The sequence below is a fragment of the Brassica napus genome, chromosome A3 (assembly GCF_020379485.1).
Source record: "Brassica napus cultivar Da-Ae chromosome A3, Da-Ae, whole genome shotgun sequence".
In the NCBI taxonomy this organism is placed as follows: domain Eukaryota; kingdom Viridiplantae; phylum Streptophyta; class Magnoliopsida; order Brassicales; family Brassicaceae; genus Brassica; species Brassica napus.
This window is the reverse complement of record NC_063436.1, coordinates 27,952,217-27,970,464: the sequence shown is the minus strand read 5'-3', so window position 1 is coordinate 27,970,464 and position 18,248 is coordinate 27,952,217. Positions and strand designations below refer to the sequence as shown.

General features: G+C 38.3%; 5 protein-coding genes and 1 pseudogene across 5 annotated transcripts; 2 read left to right on the top strand and 4 right to left on the bottom strand.

Moving 5' to 3' along the window:
• Positions 1-328: 328 nt before the first annotated feature.
• LOC106389781 (ammonium transporter 1 member 4-like) lies at positions 329-2,138 on the bottom strand. The gene has a single exon (XM_013830124.3). The coding sequence runs from the start codon at positions 1,960-1,962 to the stop codon at positions 433-435; it is 1,530 nt and encodes a 509-aa protein (XP_013685578.1). The 5' UTR covers positions 1,963-2,138; the 3' UTR covers positions 329-432.
• Positions 2,139-3,008: 870 nt separating this feature from the next.
• On the bottom strand, positions 3,009-4,010 carry LOC106389780 (photosystem II reaction center PSB28 protein, chloroplastic). The gene is made up of 2 exons (XM_013830123.3): positions 3,790-4,010; positions 3,009-3,591 (listed from the first exon to the last, which is right to left on the bottom strand). Exons 1-2 carry the CDS (start codon positions 3,860-3,862, stop codon positions 3,110-3,112), a joined length of 555 nt encoding a protein of 184 aa, XP_013685577.1. The 5' UTR covers positions 3,863-4,010; the 3' UTR covers positions 3,009-3,109.
• A 724-nt stretch (positions 4,011-4,734) lies between these two features.
• On the top strand, positions 4,735-8,295 carry LOC125607220. The gene is made up of 3 exons (XM_048777083.1): positions 4,735-5,809; positions 6,014-7,971; positions 8,287-8,295. The coding sequence occupies exons 1-3, from the start codon at positions 4,735-4,737 to the stop codon at positions 8,293-8,295; spliced, it is 3,042 nt and encodes a 1,013-aa protein (XP_048633040.1).
• A 27-nt stretch (positions 8,296-8,322) lies between these two features.
• LOC106386093 (auxin-responsive protein IAA11-like) lies at positions 8,323-9,836 on the bottom strand. The gene is made up of 4 exons (XM_013825985.3): positions 9,356-9,836; positions 8,793-9,143; positions 8,632-8,693; positions 8,323-8,542 (listed from the first exon to the last, which is right to left on the bottom strand). Exons 1-4 carry the CDS (start codon positions 9,598-9,600, stop codon positions 8,526-8,528), a joined length of 675 nt encoding a protein of 224 aa, XP_013681439.1. The 5' UTR covers positions 9,601-9,836; the 3' UTR covers positions 8,323-8,525.
• A 166-nt stretch (positions 9,837-10,002) lies between these two features.
• Positions 10,003-10,566, bottom strand: LOC106384647. The gene has a single exon (XM_013824584.1). It carries the CDS (start codon positions 10,564-10,566, stop codon positions 10,003-10,005), a length of 564 nt encoding a protein of 187 aa, XP_013680038.1.
• A 1,668-nt stretch (positions 10,567-12,234) lies between these two features.
• Positions 12,235-15,427, top strand: LOC106389779 (annotated as a pseudogene).
• Positions 15,428-18,248: the final 2,821 nt, after the last annotated feature.

Below are 18,248 nucleotides of genomic sequence, written 5' to 3'. Positions count from 1 at the left end.
CATCTGGCAAGGCCAGTTCTAAAATTCTAGAGGGGTGAAAAACAATTTAGTAAAAAAATTAATAATATTTGTAAAACAGTTTGATAGTCCATATCTATGGATATTAACCTTTACGATGTTAAAGCCAACGTTAACTATTTCGAGAATTAATTTATGGTCCTCTGCATCAGTTTTCTTTTCCATTCTTCAAACTCTATGATGTGTAACTTTTAGCTAGTTGGGATCAGATTACTCCACATACTAAGTTTGAAGCATTTGTTTAAATCTTAAAAAATGAAAAAGGTTGAAGGCATTCTCCATAGATGATAAAAAAAAGCAGAAGAAATAATAAAGAGCCAAATTAATATATTTATTTCCATGCAAAAATATATACACAGACCAAAAGAAAAAAGAAAAAAAAACACAAAAGCTACTATTAAAATAACAAAGAAATCAAAGAACACCTACATGTCCCTGGACATGATCATCTTCACCACCCACACCTCTAACCATAATACCATTCTTAATCTCTTCTTCTGTATACATATAAGCCAACCCACCATGACTCGTCGGATCCATCCCGGCGACCTCATCCTCCGACGGTATCCTCAACAGTTCCATCTTATGCAACACAAAAAACAAAGTCCCCATCGTCACACTAACCCAACCCACGATCACCACAATCTGCACTACGTGCGCCGCAAGCAACCTCCCTCCTCCTCCCATAAACAGCCCAAACGGTCTGTTCGGATCGCCTCCGTAGATCTCCGACACATACGTTTTATCCGCGAACAATCCGGTGAAAATAATCCCCCAAGCGCCACAACCGCCGTGAAGCTGAGCCGCTTCTAAAGGATCATCGAATTGGAGCTTATCAGCTAACTTGTTGAAGCCCATCAGCACCCAGGCCGCTACAAACCCGCAGATAACCGCGGCCCACGGTTCAACAACCGAGCAGCCGCTGGTTATCGCGGCAAACCCGCCTAACAAACCGTTACATACATCCGTAACGTTCCAGTAACCATCAATCAATCTCTTCCCGAACAGAGTCGTTAGCGCCGCAGTACATCCAGCTAACGTCGTTGTAACAGCGGTTCTTCCGACAGCGCTCCACTGTCCGTAGAATGAGCTCCCGGGAGAGGTCCCGTACGATTTGAAAATAATCGCGAACGAACCGGGGTTAAACCCGTACCAACCGAACCATAGTAAAAACGTACCGAGTACAACCAAAGTCGCGCTGTGACCACGCAACGTAAGCGGTTTACTCCGTTGCTCAAACCGGCCGATTCTTGGCCCTTCGATTAACGCTCCCCATAAACCGGCGATTCCTCCAACCATATGAACGACGCCGGATCCGGCAAAATCAATCACACCTGATTGAAACAGAAGGTTATCAGATCTAGCTGGAGACGCCCAACCGTCGCTAGACCAGAACCAATGAGACACAATCGGGTAAACCAAACCGGTTAAGAAAGACGAATAAATCAAATACGCAACGAACTGCGTCCTCTCTGCTATAGATCCGCTCGTGATCCCCGCGGCGGCGATGGCGAACGTCCACTGGTAAAGGAAGAAAGGATAATCGAACGTAGGTTTGGGGAAATCGCTCATCCCGAAGAAATGTTTTCCGATGAATCCGTTCGATGGAGCTCCGTACGCGAAGGCGAAGCCGAAGAGGTAGTAGAAGAGACCTCCGGCGGCGGCGTCGATGACGTTCGTGAGCATTATGTTCATCGTGTTTTTAGCGCGGACGGATCCGGCGCAGAGCATGGCGAAGCCGAGCTGCATCGAGAAGACTAGGTAAGCCGAGAAGAGGAGGTACGTGTTGTCGATGGCGTAACCGGCGTCGGTGAATTTGCCGGAGACGGTTTCGAATCTGGAGCAGATGAATTCCGCGGCGGCGGCTGTGGCGGTGGCGTTGGCTCCGCCGGAGAGTAAAGGGATGAGATCGGAGGCGTTGCAAGAGATTGTCGACGACGCCATTTTGATTTGAAAGTTTCTAAATGAAGATTGTTTGAGGGGGAGAGAGAGAGAGAGAGAGATGAGTGTTTTATAGAAAGGGAAGGTAGAGAGATTCACGAGATTCTGTTAAGGAGGAAAGTGAACCTTTCAGATTCTATCTTTCTTTTTAAAAAAATAATTAAAAGATTCATTCATGCAACGGCTTTTTCCACCATTACTGTTACTTTTGACTTTTCTTTCCGACAAGTGCTCTAGCCATAATCATGGACTACCGTCCAATTAACGACAGTCCTTTTTCTGTGGACTGTATGTGTAGTTTTCTATTTCTAAATATCTTGACCAGTTTTATTTTTCAAATAGTTTATTTTCCTGCATGGAAAATATTATTTACTATAAATAAAATATGAATTGTAAAATTCCCTTTTTTGATCCATTTAAGCCATATGTATTTCTTAAAAAACGGGTATGAATATAAAGAGAAAAAAAAAAGAGATTGGTACCAAAATTAGTGAAAAAGTAGAGACTGATATCAAAGTATTCCTGGAGACTTAACATCCTAACCAATACTGTACAGACTTATTAAGTCAGGAAATTTAATGTTTCACCCATTCAAAGGTTTCAAAATTGAACGTCGCAGAATTGACTTGACCGGACAACGGACAAACCGGATGGGTTGGTACTATTGTCCATGAGCCAGTCTTTAATCTTGAACAATACTTTATCGGCGCTTCTTCCTGATTGTTGTTGCTGCTGCTGCTTTGCTGGATGATTAGGAGTCTCAGACAATAGTGTACTAGTATGCCTAAAACTTAGTGTACACTTTGCTGTAAGATGCTAGCATGACTGAGATGCTAGCATGGTTGAGACATAACCGGTACTGTTGAGTTTACTACTTTACTTGTAGGCTACCGGAGGAGGGTAACGATTATATGCGAGGGGCAAAGTTATTATGTTCCACTTGGTCTTTGAGTCCATGTGAATGTATTGGAAGAAACCACTTAGAATAACTGAGTAGCACGAGGTATAAACCATTCTAATGAAAGTAAATTTGAGAACTGAAACTCAAGTAAAGATCAAAACTAGGAGAGAAAGATTATAAAACCAAAAGAGTTAAAAATATAATAAAAAATGTAACATACACATTTTGCTCATAGAAAAGTCCCCAACCTCATTGCTTCTTAACGAACTGTAAGCCGTTCTGGTCAGAGTACCGCTCCATAAACCTCATGAACCTGTCCCATTCCTTCGGCGTCCTCATCACGTGCTTCGCCACAATCCCTTCCGGTTTCCCGTTCACAAATCTAGCGTTCACATCCGTCGATTGAATCACACCTTCCTCATCAATCATGTACAAACCGGTTATCTCACCAACCTCACCGCTCGAGTCAAAAACGGAAGGCTGGTCGAAAGAGAAGAGTGCCATTCCGTTAGATCCGTCCCTTGACCGAGTTAGCTTGACGTCAGGGATCGTCAGCTCATCGGTACCTTGTATGAACTGGAGCGACGGCTTGACCATCATCGTGATAGGGACGAGACTCCTCGGTCTTAGAGTTGTTGGAGATGGTGTATGGAGTCTCGGGAGGGAAATGGGAGAGCCAGTGAAGGAGGAGGGAGTGATGGCATGAACAGAGCATGAAGACATGACAATGCCTGCAAAAAGAAACGGATCAAACCTCTGGTTCTTAATCACACACTCTTGAGTTAATTACTAGTAATCACCAATTATATAGAACAAACTTAAACTGTTGTTAAGTATGATCTTATTACAAGAAGCTACTACATAAACCCTTGTTTCTCAATTGCTAATGTCATCATCCTCTAAAGAAGAAGGAAGTGACGAAGCAGTACCTGAGGTGCGTGAAACATGTCGAGGAGAATGAGTGACAGAAGTTAAAGACGCTATCGAACGAACACAAGCCATTTCTCGTGCTTATCGATCTGCGCGAGGAAACTAGCGACAGAAGAGTAGAGGAAGGAGATGAAGCGAAGCTCTGTCTCTCCTTCTTGGTGTGGTGTCGGGAGAATCTTGACGTGTCACGACCAAAGCCGTTCCCTCATTGGATACCGTCATCGTCTCGTATATGGGCTTTTAACTTAAGGCCCAACATTTATCTACTTCGTCACATAGTAAGCCCATTTAGAGTTTTTGTGAGAGAGACTCTTGCTATTTGGGAAGTTTTGAATCAGACTATCAGAGTGATCCCATGGATGGAACACAAATGGCAGCGGCACATGCGTCCAGATCACAGAAAAACCTGTGATGCAATAACGAATCCCATGACCATGTGAGAAAACCGTTAGCACATTTGTTAATATTTAGTTATTAAGGGGGTGTTAGTGGGACTTAGATTTCTATAGAGTTTGATGATTTTAAAAGTTGAGAGATTTGTTAAATTTGGAAAGAGATGTAGAGAATTTTGTATATTGTGAAAATCTATGAAAATAAAGTAATGTAATGATTCTAAGAATTCAAGGTAAACATGTAGTATTCTCAAAATCTTAATTTGTGAGTTAAAATGATAAGAATTCAACTCCCAATAACACTTACTTTAATAGATTTGTAGAATCATTAAAATCTAAACTTTTTGAATAACAAATGATTTTGTATAGAATTATAGAATCATCAAACCAATAACAATAGATTTTAATGAGAATATGAGAATCTATAAACCAATAACACTAGACTTAGAAATTCTAAGTCTGCCATTGTCTATTGAAATTAAAAATGTTTAACTTGGCATTAAAAAACTCCAAAACACCAGATCACCAGATCTTCCTCCTGACGCGAGTATTATGGAACATATTTCCAGCTGCAGGAGAGCATTGAGTGAATGGCGGAAGCTAAATAATGTCAATTCGGCAAAATTAGTGGAAGAGCTTAAAGAAAAGGTGGAAGGCTTATATGCAGATGATAATGCCACAACTGAGGAAATTGCAGCAGCTCTGAAGGATCTCTCACATGCTCTTAAAGCGGAAGAGATGTTCTGGAAGCAGAAGAGTCGGGTGTTTTGGCTGAGAGAAGGGGATAGAAACACAAAGTTTTTTCATGCATTGACGAAGCAAAGAAGAGCAATGAATAAGATTACACAGCTCCTGGACGAGAATGGGAACACTATCGAGGATGATGAAGGACTTGTAGTCATTGCTACTAGTTACTTCAGGCAGATTTTTGAATCATCGAACCCGGAGGAAATCGAGGAGGCGCTAGCTCAGGTGCCAACAACAATAACTGGTGCTATGAATGACGACCTTACTGCTCCGGTCTCTGAATGGGAGGTCAAATTAGCGCTCTTTGCCATGCACCCAGAGAAAGCTCCAGGACCCGATGGGATGACTGCACTTTTCTACCAGAAATTTTGGGATATAGTAAAGGAGGATTTAACCCTTATGGTTAATAAATTTCTTTTTGAGGGGACGATAGCGCACGGACTGAATGACACAAATATCTGTCTCATCCCGAAGATAACAAAGCCTACTGCGATGTCTCAATTCAGACCCATCAGTCTGTGCAACGTTAGCTACAAGATAATCTCTAAAGTCTTATGCCAGAGGTTGAAAAAAGTGCTACCAGGTCTGATATCGGAAACCCAGTCAGCCTTTGTTGCTGGGAGACAGATTTCGGATAATGTTATGATCGCCCAGGAAATGTTCCATGCATTGAGAACGAAACCAAGTGGATGGAATAAAAGGATGGCCATCAAGACTGATATGAGCAAAGCATATGATAGGATGGAGTGGTCGTTTATTGAAGCTGTCCTGCGTAAAATGGGATTCTCAGAAACTTGGATAGGCTGGGTCATGCGATGCATTACATCGGTGAAATATAAGGTTCTCATGAATGGAGAGCCAAGAGGGAATATTATTCCAGGTAGAGGACTAAGACAAGGAGATCCTCTGTCTCCTTTCATTTTTATTCTATGCACGGAAGCGCTCGCTAGCCTTCTTAATCATGCAGAGATACAAGGGAAGATAACAGGGATGCGTGTTACACGCACGTGTCCGTCGGTATCTCACCTTCTCTTTGCTGATGATAGCCTTTTCTTCTGTAAGGCGGAGCCCCGTGAATGTGAAGAAGTAATGAAAGTAGTCAGGAGATATGGTAAAGCATCTGGTCAATGCATCAACTTTGACAAGTCCTCCTTACTCTTTGGTAAGCGGATTAATGCAAATATGAGACAAGAGATTAAAGATGCCCTTGGGATACAGAACGAAGGAGGAATGGGAACGTACTTAGGCATCCCCGAGGATATAAGTGGCTCTAAATGCAAGCTTTTTGCATTCCTGAAAGATAAGCTGATGCATAGAGTGAATGGATGGACGGGTAGATGGCTCTCAAAAGGTGGAAAGGAAGTACTGATTAAATCAATTCTGCTCGCTCTTCCGACATACGTCATGTCAACTTTCCTGCTTCCATTGGAGACATGTGAAAGCTTGGCAAGTGCTATTGCTCAGTTCTGGTGGAGCTCGAATCCACCAAAGAGAGGTATACACTGGGCGAAATGGGAGAAAGTTTGCCTATCCAGAGAAGAGGGTGGAATTGGCTTCAGATTGATTCATGAGTTTAATCTAGCGCTTCTAGCTAAACAACTATGGAGATTAGTACAGTTTCCTGATTCTCTGGTGGCCCGAGTCTTACGGGGAAGGTACTATAGATTGAGCTCTCCATTGAGAGTAAACCCTACTAGTAGCCCATCCTATGTGTGGACTAGCATCTCTGCTGCAAGGAAATTACTGCTACTTGGGATTAGACAGAAGATACACTCAGGCTATGAGGTTAAAGTATGGGAGGATCCATGGATTCCATCGAATCCCGCCAGGCCAGCGGCCCCCATAGCCCCTGTGATGAACCCCAACATGAGAGTAAGCGATCTTATTGACCAGGGATTGAAGGATTGGAATGTGGGACTGTTGGAGAACTATGTTCATCCAGAGGATTTACCACTTATAAGGAGTTTGGCCATAAGCTCAACTCATCGTCGAGATACTTTCTGCTGGAACTTTACAAGGAGTGGCCAATACACGGTTAAATCTGGATATTGGGTGGCGCAGAATTTATTGAAGTTATCTGAGGAAAAGGAAATTTTGGAGCCAAGTATTACGAAGCTGCAGGGCTTTGCGTGGAAATTGAAGGCCCCTACGAAGATATGTCATCTTATATGGCAGTTGTTGACTGGTCATGTGGCAGTAACGAGGAATTTAGTTAGACGTAATATGAGGTGCGACAACTATTGCCCAAGATGTGGAGAAGCAGAGGAGACTGTCACACATGCAATCTTCGAATGCCCACCAGCCCGTCAAGTATGGTCTTTATCTTCAACTCCGACGTGCCCAAATATTTTTCCGGTATCGAGCGTCTACACAAACATGGATTATCTGTTCTGGAGGAAAAATAGTATCATGGAGCCAGAGCAAGATAGGGATCCTTATCCCTGGATAATATGGTTCATTTGGAAGGCTAGGAATGAAAAACTCTTCAGAGGAATAGATAGAGATCCTCTGGAACTGGTAAGACATGCTGAGAGTGAATGCCAGGCATGGTTTGAGGCTAATGAAGTGGTACAAGTTGCGACACAGGACACCATGAATGAAGAACCCCAAGCCGTATGTTTGGGAAATATTTGTCTATTAGATGGATCTTGGACTCTCTCAGCTAACTTCAGTGGATGTGGATGGACATGGATAGATAACTTTGGGAATATTCAGCTTATGGGGACAAAAAACATCACTCGACGGGAATCGGCCTTGCATTCGGAGGTAGAAGCACTGCGGTGGGCGATGGAGAATATGCTGCAGCACTCGACCTGCCAGAGCTTTGGGACAGACTGTAAGGAACTGATTGCTATGGTTAAGGATCCCCAGGCGTGGCCAAGCTTTGCGACGGAATTGGAGAGAATAGAGACGCTACAAATCTGCTTCCCGGACTTCGACATCACTTACGTTCCACGAGCGCATAATCAGACTGCAGATTTTTTAGCTAAGACTGCTAGATCTTTCCGTAGAGAGTTACACTTTGTTGGTTGTTCTATTCCGGTCTGGTTACCCAGGCCACCTCAAGTTTGAGTAATAGAATAGCCTTTTGACGTCAAAAAAAAAAAAAAAAAAAAAAAAAAAAAAAAAAAAAAAAACTCCAAAACACCATTTTGCAAAGAGTTTTTGTACTGACGAAAACACTAGCCGTAGCAGCTTGGCCGAGAAACACTTAGCATTTTCACCTGTCAATGGTCTTCTTTAGAGGTGATGATTGGTTCAATTCATGTTATGTATGTAGAAGAGAGAGAGAGAGATCTTTGGTCCTTTTGATTTGATTCTTTTCTTCAATGTTGAATAACTTTTCTCTTTACACAGATCTTATAAACTTGTGCATTGCTTTGAAACGCTTAGTGAGTTTTGTAACTTTTGTTATATCTTTGTCAAGTGTGTGATTTACAAACAGAAAATATAACTAACTAAAAAATGGCAGAGCCAAAAACTGTAAAGGCAAGAAGAAGAATGAAGAAGATTCTTTGTCTTCTCTTTGATCTTGTGATATGTTTTATTATATTGTTTCAAACGTTGAAGGATTCTTGTAGTGTGTATTATATGCTTCATAAGATCATTTGAGCTGTAAACAAACAAACACGGTCACAAACAACATAAAAGAAAAGATCTTTAATACAGAAATAGAGATTTCATAAAATCTAGTGAATGTACCTGTACCAGTAGCTTCTGATGTTTTCATAATCCGGAGCCTTTTGACAGAACCAATAAACATCCTGGACACAAGTAAAACTCAGTTCATGATTCACAATGTGAAGCTAAAACTGGACTCAACATAAGAAAGTATATATATATATATATATATAACAACATACCCCCAGGGAACATCACCAACAAGCATCCAATCTCCTTCCTTGTCTTCATACGTTAGTACTAATCCAGAAGACCCATCTGGTAGTATCTTCAGCCCTGCTTCCAGGTGACCATCTGTTTTGGGTTTCAGAAACATTTCTTCAAGAGCGTTGGACAACGATTCATAGCAACTATGAGCATTCAGATCGACTTTCCTTCCAATGGGAATACCATCCATAGTCACCTTCACAAACATTCTCATCTTCGTTGCATCAGTTCTGTTTTTGATCGGATCTTCCATGGCCAATGTCTTGGCTTGGTTAACCATACTGTTCATTCTATAACTCCTTATCGGTGGCCACCCCACAACTTGCCTGCAAATTTATAAAGTTTTCAAAAGCTCAACACAGAGTAAAGACAAAAGGATTTGATATAACACTGTGATCAAATAAAGGTCGTGTTTTTTTCAGACAACAGTGATCAAAGGAACATTATGTCTGATCAAATTCCATAAAAAGCAAAAGAAACAATTTTTTTTATATGGGTTATATGATATGATCATATAAGGAAAGGAGGAGAATCTCACCCACTAGTTGCGGCCATTGAATCAGCTGTTCTCTTGATCCCAGCAGTGACGCTAGCTCTGCTACTCAAGGACGAAGAAGAAGAAGAATCATCAGCGTAAGAAACCCTACGTTCTCCACCTAGGCTCAACGTGAGACCAAGCTCGAGCTCGTTCTCAGCCGGAGAAGAAGAATCCTCGCAAGAGACGAGGACGTTTTCGTTGTTTGACAAGGTCGAAGCCGACCCACTAGCCGAACCGCCTTCCATTTGAAAAATCTCCAAACCAAGAAGGGAGAGAATTGGACAGAGAGAGATTGAAGATTTGATTGTTAAGGTGAGAGATGGGTTGAATTTGAAGCAAAGTTTGAGACTTTAATAAGTAAGGCAAAAAACAGTGAATGAAAATTAGGAAAAGAGGAAACAGAGGATGAACAAGAACAAGACACGACGGGTGGGATTTGTCTCCTTTTTCTTTTCTTTTTACTTCCCTAACTTTAGTCCTTCTTTTTCGCCTTAAATATCAATTTTTATACATAATAAATATTACCTAAAAAAGAAAATTTTATTCACTTTTATTCCGTGAATATATTTACTTGTATCTTCTTTTCCCCGCAAAAATAAAACACAATAATAATAATTTTTTTTTTTTAACCACAATAACTATATTAACTAAACTGTAAAAAGTGAGTACAAGTACTGAATCAACCAAACAGGAGGAAAATCAAAGAATTGATATAAACTATTATGATCCCTACTATGTCTTGACATAGCATCTGCAGCTTGATTCTTCTCTCGGTTTACATACTCCAATGAACATTCAGGTAACAAAGTCATCCAATGCCTTATGTCGCACAAGTAATTCCTCAGATCAATATGTTCTTTAACTTGATTAATGATAAGACAAAGTTTCTGATTATCACCTTCAAACCACACTCTTTTCCAGCCCCGAGCCCATATTTGTTGTAAAGCAAAAATAAAGCTCATGGCTTCACCTATAAGAGATGATTGAACTTTCCCAATTTTAGCATTTCCGGCTCCCAAGAACACTCCATTATGATCTCTTACTATCCATCCAATACCTTCCTCCATACTGTCAGATCGTGAGCTATAATCGAAATTGCATTTTACCCAGTTAGCCGGGGGCGGTTCCCATTTCGCTGATCTAATACCATTACCTCTCCTTTGCTGACCAGTTTGAGGGACATTTCTATACCATTCAATATTCGAATCCATTGCTCTTCTAATATCTTCAGTGGGATGAACATTTCTTTTGTTGAAAATGAATTCATTTCTTGACTTCCAAATCATCCACAGAATCCATATATTATCATTAGATGATTGTTGGCTACAAAACTATATTATCATTTCATGTCCATAAAAGTGACAAATTTAATCCATTAATTTCGAAAAGATGATTTCTTAAAATTAGTTTACATAAATAATAAAAAAATATTTTACTGCAATTTTTATTTAAAAAATGAATGTGATCAATTTATTCTTATGTATCCTTCATATTTTTTCTCTTTTTTTTTATGTATCCTTCTTATTTATTCTCTATGTTAACTATTTATCATCATTAACATTAAAAAAATTAACAGAATATGATGAATCATCCATATATCTGGTAATGTTCAGATGTTTTTGGTTGGTATTGACTCCAAAATCTGATATAGATAGGATTGATTTAAAATCAAAGACGATATCAAAACGGTTGCATCCGTGGGATTAATAAAAGCAAATTAAAAATAGGGTGGAAAATAAATGAATAAATAAATAAAAGTTCCAAAGTATTTGTGCATACATATCCTCAGACTCGAGAACTTCAAGAGAAAGTGGGGGCTCACATGTCAACTTCATGGGATTCAATCGGACGGCTAGAATAAAGGATACTTAGAAGGCTACGTGGGACCCACGTACACAGGGGGGGAGGACCTCGTGCCCACGTCCTTTGGTCCATCTTTCCAAATCGAACGGTGGCTATTGGTTCCGGTTTAAAGCTAGATACTATCGCTATACAGAAATTATTAATTAAATGTAATCAAGTGGCTATCTAATCTATAATACGTAATTATATTGAAGTTTAATTTAAGAGAGAGTTTAGCTGTCCATTTTTAGTGGTGTCCGAATAAAAACCCTGTCGTCTGGAGGGAAGACATAACCGACCGTTGCTTCTTTACTTTCCAAATAAAACCGTTCAATCAATTAAATAGAGAGTTGAAAATTTTGAAAGTGTTAGTTGTCCATCTAGGTCCCACGCTCTGAATGGGATTCCCTGCGGTGTGCACCACCGTAAATTTTAAGTATCAGATTCTCTCTTTTCTAGCCTTACAAAAACAAAGACAAGTGGCAACATAGGAGTAAACCAGGACCAGGAGGAAGGTAATTTGGGGACTTTGGTAGCTCTTAGCTCGTGGATGAGCAAGTCCTCCGGACCGGTGACATCGATGGCAATAGAAAAGCTTCCATTTTCAGACAGACAAGGGAAGTGGTTATCTGAAACTAGGGTTTAAAGGAATGCTAAAGGAAACCTCATACAGTAAAGGTGGAGATTTGTAAAGTATTATCATTTTAGCCATTTAGCTAGACGGACTAAGCAATGAGCATTATCAACATTCAGGAAATCATTTGAATAATTAGTTGCATCTATATAATTGTTTCTTATTGTGGTCTTACTGACAAAAGACAATAAACTTAACTGTGACCTTGTAATAGATAAATCATTTGTAACCAAGAGGTTCCAAACCCTTTTTCTGTAAGTTAATTTTTCTTATGAAAAACTAATATTTGAATATACATATATGAATAAATAATATATATATATATATATATATATATATATATATAAATTCCTCTGTTTCCGTCATAATCAAAGATCCAGATTTGGGTATTTAAGAAAGCTATATATTAATTTTAAAGAATTTTAGAGCAAGTGGAATTTTAACTTTGTTTGTTATAGGGCAAGTGGTTTAGACCCTCCAGATCCAATATTATTGTCACATCTTTTTGTAATCCACTATAGTTTTCCATAGTGTTAGTGAAGCATTACCATCTGAATTCAAATCCGAGTACTGTGTATCTTGTAAAAGAGGATTGAGTTTAAACACAAAAGCCAGAGCTTAATTTTGAAGATTTTAAATGGGATGGAGCCAAACTCATGACTAAAATCTCTATTATAAATATATCAAATTATTTTAGCGAAAATATCAATAGAAAATCACTTAGGACCTTAGCGGCCTTATAAGGAGTGAAAGACCACAAACATAAAATAAAAACAAACGAAAATACCAAAGCCTATTAAATAATTCCAATTGTCCAATAAACAGTGTCCACATGCGGCTTTCAGTATGTCCGAAAAAGCAAGTAATGGCATGTGCATAAGTTCACGACGGCTGATCCCCATATGCTTAAGAGACAGCCACCAAAAACACCTCCTTGGACGATGAAAGTACAAAAACATCACCGTCAACTTTCTCTCGAGGATAACAGACAACAAGACGATTATTTTCCTCAAGATGGAAATTTATAAATGATTATCTATCTAGATTCTACTCGTTCATCTCCTATCCCACCATGAATTGTTAGGTGAGAATTTTCGATTCTATTTTCGCGTTTGTTAATCAAAATTGATATCTTTCGAGCATAATTGTAGATATCTCTATATCTCTGCTTTTTCGAGAAACTTCGTTCATGATTGGTCGATTCAGATTCGATTTGTATTTATTTAAGTGTTTGTTTTAGTTACCAGCGAGTTTGATGTTTGGTTGGACAATGTGTGTTTGCTTTTGTCGATGATTCTTGATGCTTGTGTTATTTTATTACAATTAGATTTGTTTAAGTTTTATTAGCGTATTCTTATAATACTTTTTATATTGATTCTTTTCTCTACTGAATTTCTCGCTACATTTCGTTTAAAAGACCAAATTTATTTATACAATCAGACACTCAGGCTCGAACTCATGCTGTTTGTTACCTTTTGTTTCATTTTCTAGAGATTTATCTGGTCGCATCTCTGTTCACTGAGGTTTTTGAATTTGGTTTCGTGTATTCAGATGTGAGATTTGATGATTCGGTTTGGGGTGCACCCATTAGAATCTTCAAGAACTAACGAGTCTTCTTCGTTTACAGTTATTACCAAGGTTCTTGAGTCTTTCCAAAACAATTGATGTCTTTACAAATTCTTACAACTTGGGAGAATTAATTTATGATTGTCTGTTATGGCAGGAATACAATGGAGGCTCGTCCTGTTCAGAGATCATGTTCTATGGAGATCATTAACCTCGCTCGCACTACTTTAATACCTTCTAACCCTTCAACCGGAGAAGAATCCTTCATAAGATCAGAGAACAACAACACTCACTTAATGTCTAGGCCATCAGTACAACAAACCTACCATTTGCTTTCTTCCAGTAACAACGGAGCGGTTGGACATATATGCTCTTCAACATCCTCTGGCTTCTCAACCAATCTCCATTACTCATCTACGGTCTCTCACGAGAAACACGGAAGCAGCAGTAACGATACTTCTTGGTGCCATGATTCACTTCATGGAGGAAGGTTTCTTGATTTACCTGAGGCCAGCCATGTTGACGACGGTGGCATTGGTTCTGCGTTTGATGACATTCAAAAACGAAACGATTGGCATGAATGGGCTGACCACTTGATCACCGATGAAGATCCTTTACTATCTACTAACTGGAGTGATCTATTGCTTGACACCAGTTCCCATTCAGATTCAAAGGTGCAAATTCCACCGCAAGCTCATCAGACTGTTCAGCAGCAGCCTTCTCCTTCTGTGGAGTTGCGACCTGTCAGCACAACATCTTCAAACAGCAATAGCGGAACTGGCAAGACGCGTATGCGTTGGACGCCAGAGCTTCACGAGGCTTTTGTTGAGGCTGTCAACAGTCTTGGTGGCAGTGAAAGTGAGCATTTATTTCATCTTTGCTTTCCATAAACTTTGTGTGTTAAACTCATTTTTTTTCTGCTTACAAAGGAGCTACTCCTAAAGGTGTGCTGAAGATTATGAAAGTTGATGGATTAACTATATATCATGTCAAAAGCCATTTGCAGAAGTATAGGACGGCTAGATATAGACCATAACCATCAGAAAATGGTAGATACCTTAGAGAAGAAGTTGACACCGCTTGAACATATAGCATCTCTTGACTTGAAAGGGTAACAGCACCAAGTGGTCCAACAATTTTAACAGATTCTCTCACCTTGTTTGATGTCTTAAAATCTTTTATTTTTGGTATTACAGTGGGATAGGTATTACAGAGGCTCTGAGACTTCAGATGGAAGTGCAGAAGTAACTCCATGAGCAGCTCAAGGTATGTCTTGTCTTATATTCAATAAGGAGACAATGCTTATAGCTTTGGGTTTTTTTATGGCTGCAAACAGTGCAAATGTTGAAATGTGATTCTACGAAGTGTGAGTTTGGATGAGAATGTTTGTCTTTTTCTGTTCTTGCAGCTTCAAAGAAACTTGCAACTCCGGATAGAAGAACAAGGAAAGTACCTGCAAATGATGTTCGAGAAACAAAACTCGGGTCTCGAAAAGAGACAGCTTCAAAATCAGATACCTCAGTCAAATCCGACCAAGAAGACAAGAAAACAGATGATTAAAAGGAGCTCGTACCAGAGGAAACAAGGAATAGCCAAGAGCCTGAATCTTCTCAGGCAAAGCGTACCAAAACCTGATAATTGAAAGCTCCGCCTCATCTTCTTCTTCGCGACAGAGAGAAATGGGAGTATGATGGAGAGCTTTGAGTTAGATGAGATAGGGAAGAAGGATGCAAAACATGATGAACTTGCCAATGATGTTAAGGATCTGAGAGAGAATATGATGGAGCGCTTTGAGTTTCAAGAAACAAGACTTGAAAAGGTGGAAGAAGAAGCTATGAGAATTAAGATGAATGAAGAGATGATTGAAAGCTATGATAGGATATGGTTCTTTGGAAAGGGGTTTAGTAACTGAGATGATCATGTTTTCTTATGTTTTTAGACTTATGTAAGACTCTTATCTTACGTTTTGAGTGTCAGACATCATGATGTTCTTTGTGTTTCAGTAACCAAGATTATTTAAGTTCTTATGATTGGTCATGCTTGAATTTAAAACATGAGAAGACATCACAACAAAAGATACCAAGTACATAGTTGAAATCTTTATGTTGTCTACATTGAGACATGTCTTTATCTTGTTACATTGTATTGATACAAAAGAATAATAAAATTTAGAATATAAATGATTTTCTTAAAAAAGGTTCTATACTAGTTCACAAGGTCCACGTCTCAGTTTTTTTTATATAACATAGCATCTAGGTTTCTTTTCATACTTTTTGTTTCATTTGAATCAATCGTATTTGCCTTGTACATGCCTCTAAGTAAATGCAACACCGATAAAATGAAAGAAAAAAATTGTTCAAAAAAATAAACACCTATAAAATGAAAAGAACAAAAGAAGAGTATTTAAATGAATTTCAAAAGTTGACAAAAAATGAATTTCAAAATGGTTTACTCACTGTGTTTGATACTAATTTATACACTCCAAATTTGGAAAACAAGCTCTACCGATCTCATATCTCTAATCATACAAATCTAATTTAATTACAATGAAATAACATAAAAAATATGATTTTTTAAAAGATGATGACAGGTTTGAAGTTCTCTCTATTGATGATTGAATGTTCAAAACTACAACACATTTAACCATTATAATTGATATAATAGCAAGATAAATATGAGAGTGAAGTTGTTTGTGATTTTAGAACAAACAAATTCATGAATCTGAAATATTTATTTTGATTCGAAAATTGTTAATTGTGATCCTTTTTGATCATAAATTGTGCAGTCTACCATGAAAGTGTGTGAAGAGTTCTTTTACGCTGAATAAAGTAGTTTTGAAGATTGACTAAACCAAAGAAAATGTGAGAATCCAACACATGTTTTACTGATTTAGAATTAGAAGTAGACCAAACATCAAGATCTCCTGCATTTGTATAACCAACAAAGAACACTCTATTTTTTCAGGTTTGGAAAGCTTCTGCTCAGAATGATTGGTAGGAAGCTTCTTTTTATGGAGTTGGTGTTGGCGAGATGTTTTAGTAGAGCCAGAGATGTTTCAGATATCATATCAGATCTCAAATTCAAGTGGTTTCCACTCAGTGTTTTGGGAGAGTTGGAATGAATTCTTTTACTATTTGGGCAACCAATTTGATTTTTGAGAAGAAAAACCATGATGTGACTGCTACTTCAAAACGGTTTGATTATGCTCTTCGCTTACCATCATCTGATATTTGATTTCTTGAGAGCATGAACAATTTGTGCATATAAGAAAAGAGTAAAAAGAGAGAAGTTGGTGGCTTTTGGCATAGTTGGAAGAACTTCTATTTGAGCTACTTAAGTCATTTTTTAGAAGACAAATCAAGTTGTCAATGCTTCTTCCAAATGGCTTGACTGTGTTCTAAGCTTGCCATCAGCATCAGATGTTCAGTTCTTGGGAGCTCAAGCCGTTCGCGTCTAGAAAGAAGGGAGAGATGAAGAAGAGATGAGTAAACAAGAGAGAGATGAAATCAGTTCGTGAACAGAAGAATAGAGGAGTACATAAGAGAGGTAGAGATGAAGTAGTATTGATTGTTTTTGAGTCTTACTGTTGATGATGTTGAATAGAAGAAGCAAGGTTATAGGATACAACTGCAAAAAAAAATTCTGATTTGTGTCACTCTATCAAAAGTCTTGTGAAACTAGTTTTTGTGTATATTCTCAAACTCAAAAGAAATATCAAATAGAAAGAAAAAATAATGTGAAGGATTGATTCGTTTTCTATGTGTGTCTCTTACTCTACACAAGTGCTCTCTTATTTATAACATAAAGAGATTAGTACACGTTATATAATAATGGAGGTACCAAACGTGTCTGATCATTAATGAGTTTGATTTCCATAACTCAAAGATTATTGTATGTTTATTTTTCAGTTATAATGTGGTATGACTAAATGAAACCCATCACTATGTTTTATATTGAGTTTATATTTAAATAATTATAAAAATATTTCAATCTCAAATACTCAAAGTGATTAATTTGCTAAATGTTCTACATTTAGCCAAATTTAAAATTTTATAAGTTTTGCATATCACTCACTTTTGACCTCTATTTCTCATTCAACACAATTCTGATTTTGACAAACAAATACACTAACTCATAGTGTTCACGGTAACGATTACATCGTGCCCAAGTTCTAGTTGTTCCGACAGACGTCTCCGTCGAAAAACCCATCAAAAAATTGGTTCACACCAACCTCATTTTTGTGTACAGAGAAACCAAATGAAAATATAAAATTAAAAAATATTTTAGTCATAATCAAAAGTTATATATTATTAAAAAAAATTGTTGATAAATCAATTTAATGGAAAAAACTGCACCTCTCTTGTTTACTATCTACTCTAAATTAGTTTAGCAATGCATTTTGATATGTATTTTGCATAAAAATTGAAAAGACAAGACCTTTTTCGTTGTTAACGTTGCTGATCATAGGCAAAATATTTCATTAATTTTATGGTGCTTACTTCTTGGTTAAAATATGCGAGTCTGAAGTCGAATGAACACTAGCATAAATTGCTATGCTAGATGTCTTGATTTGATGATATGTACACTTTAAAATATAAATTATAAAGTAGTACACATTATAATTTATTAGAGAGATGATGTTATTTTAAGGATTTGGTTATATATGTTACTGTTTTCCCGATTTGATGTTATATATGTCAGAGCCTCTCGAAGTCTCCGATCTCACAGATGGGCACGGAAGATGAGTTGGTCCAGACTCCAGATGATTGCTCATCTCTACTATAAAGCAAAGAGACTTTCGTGGATAGACAAGGCTAAACTAACCCCGTATTGTTAGTTTTGCAATGGGGA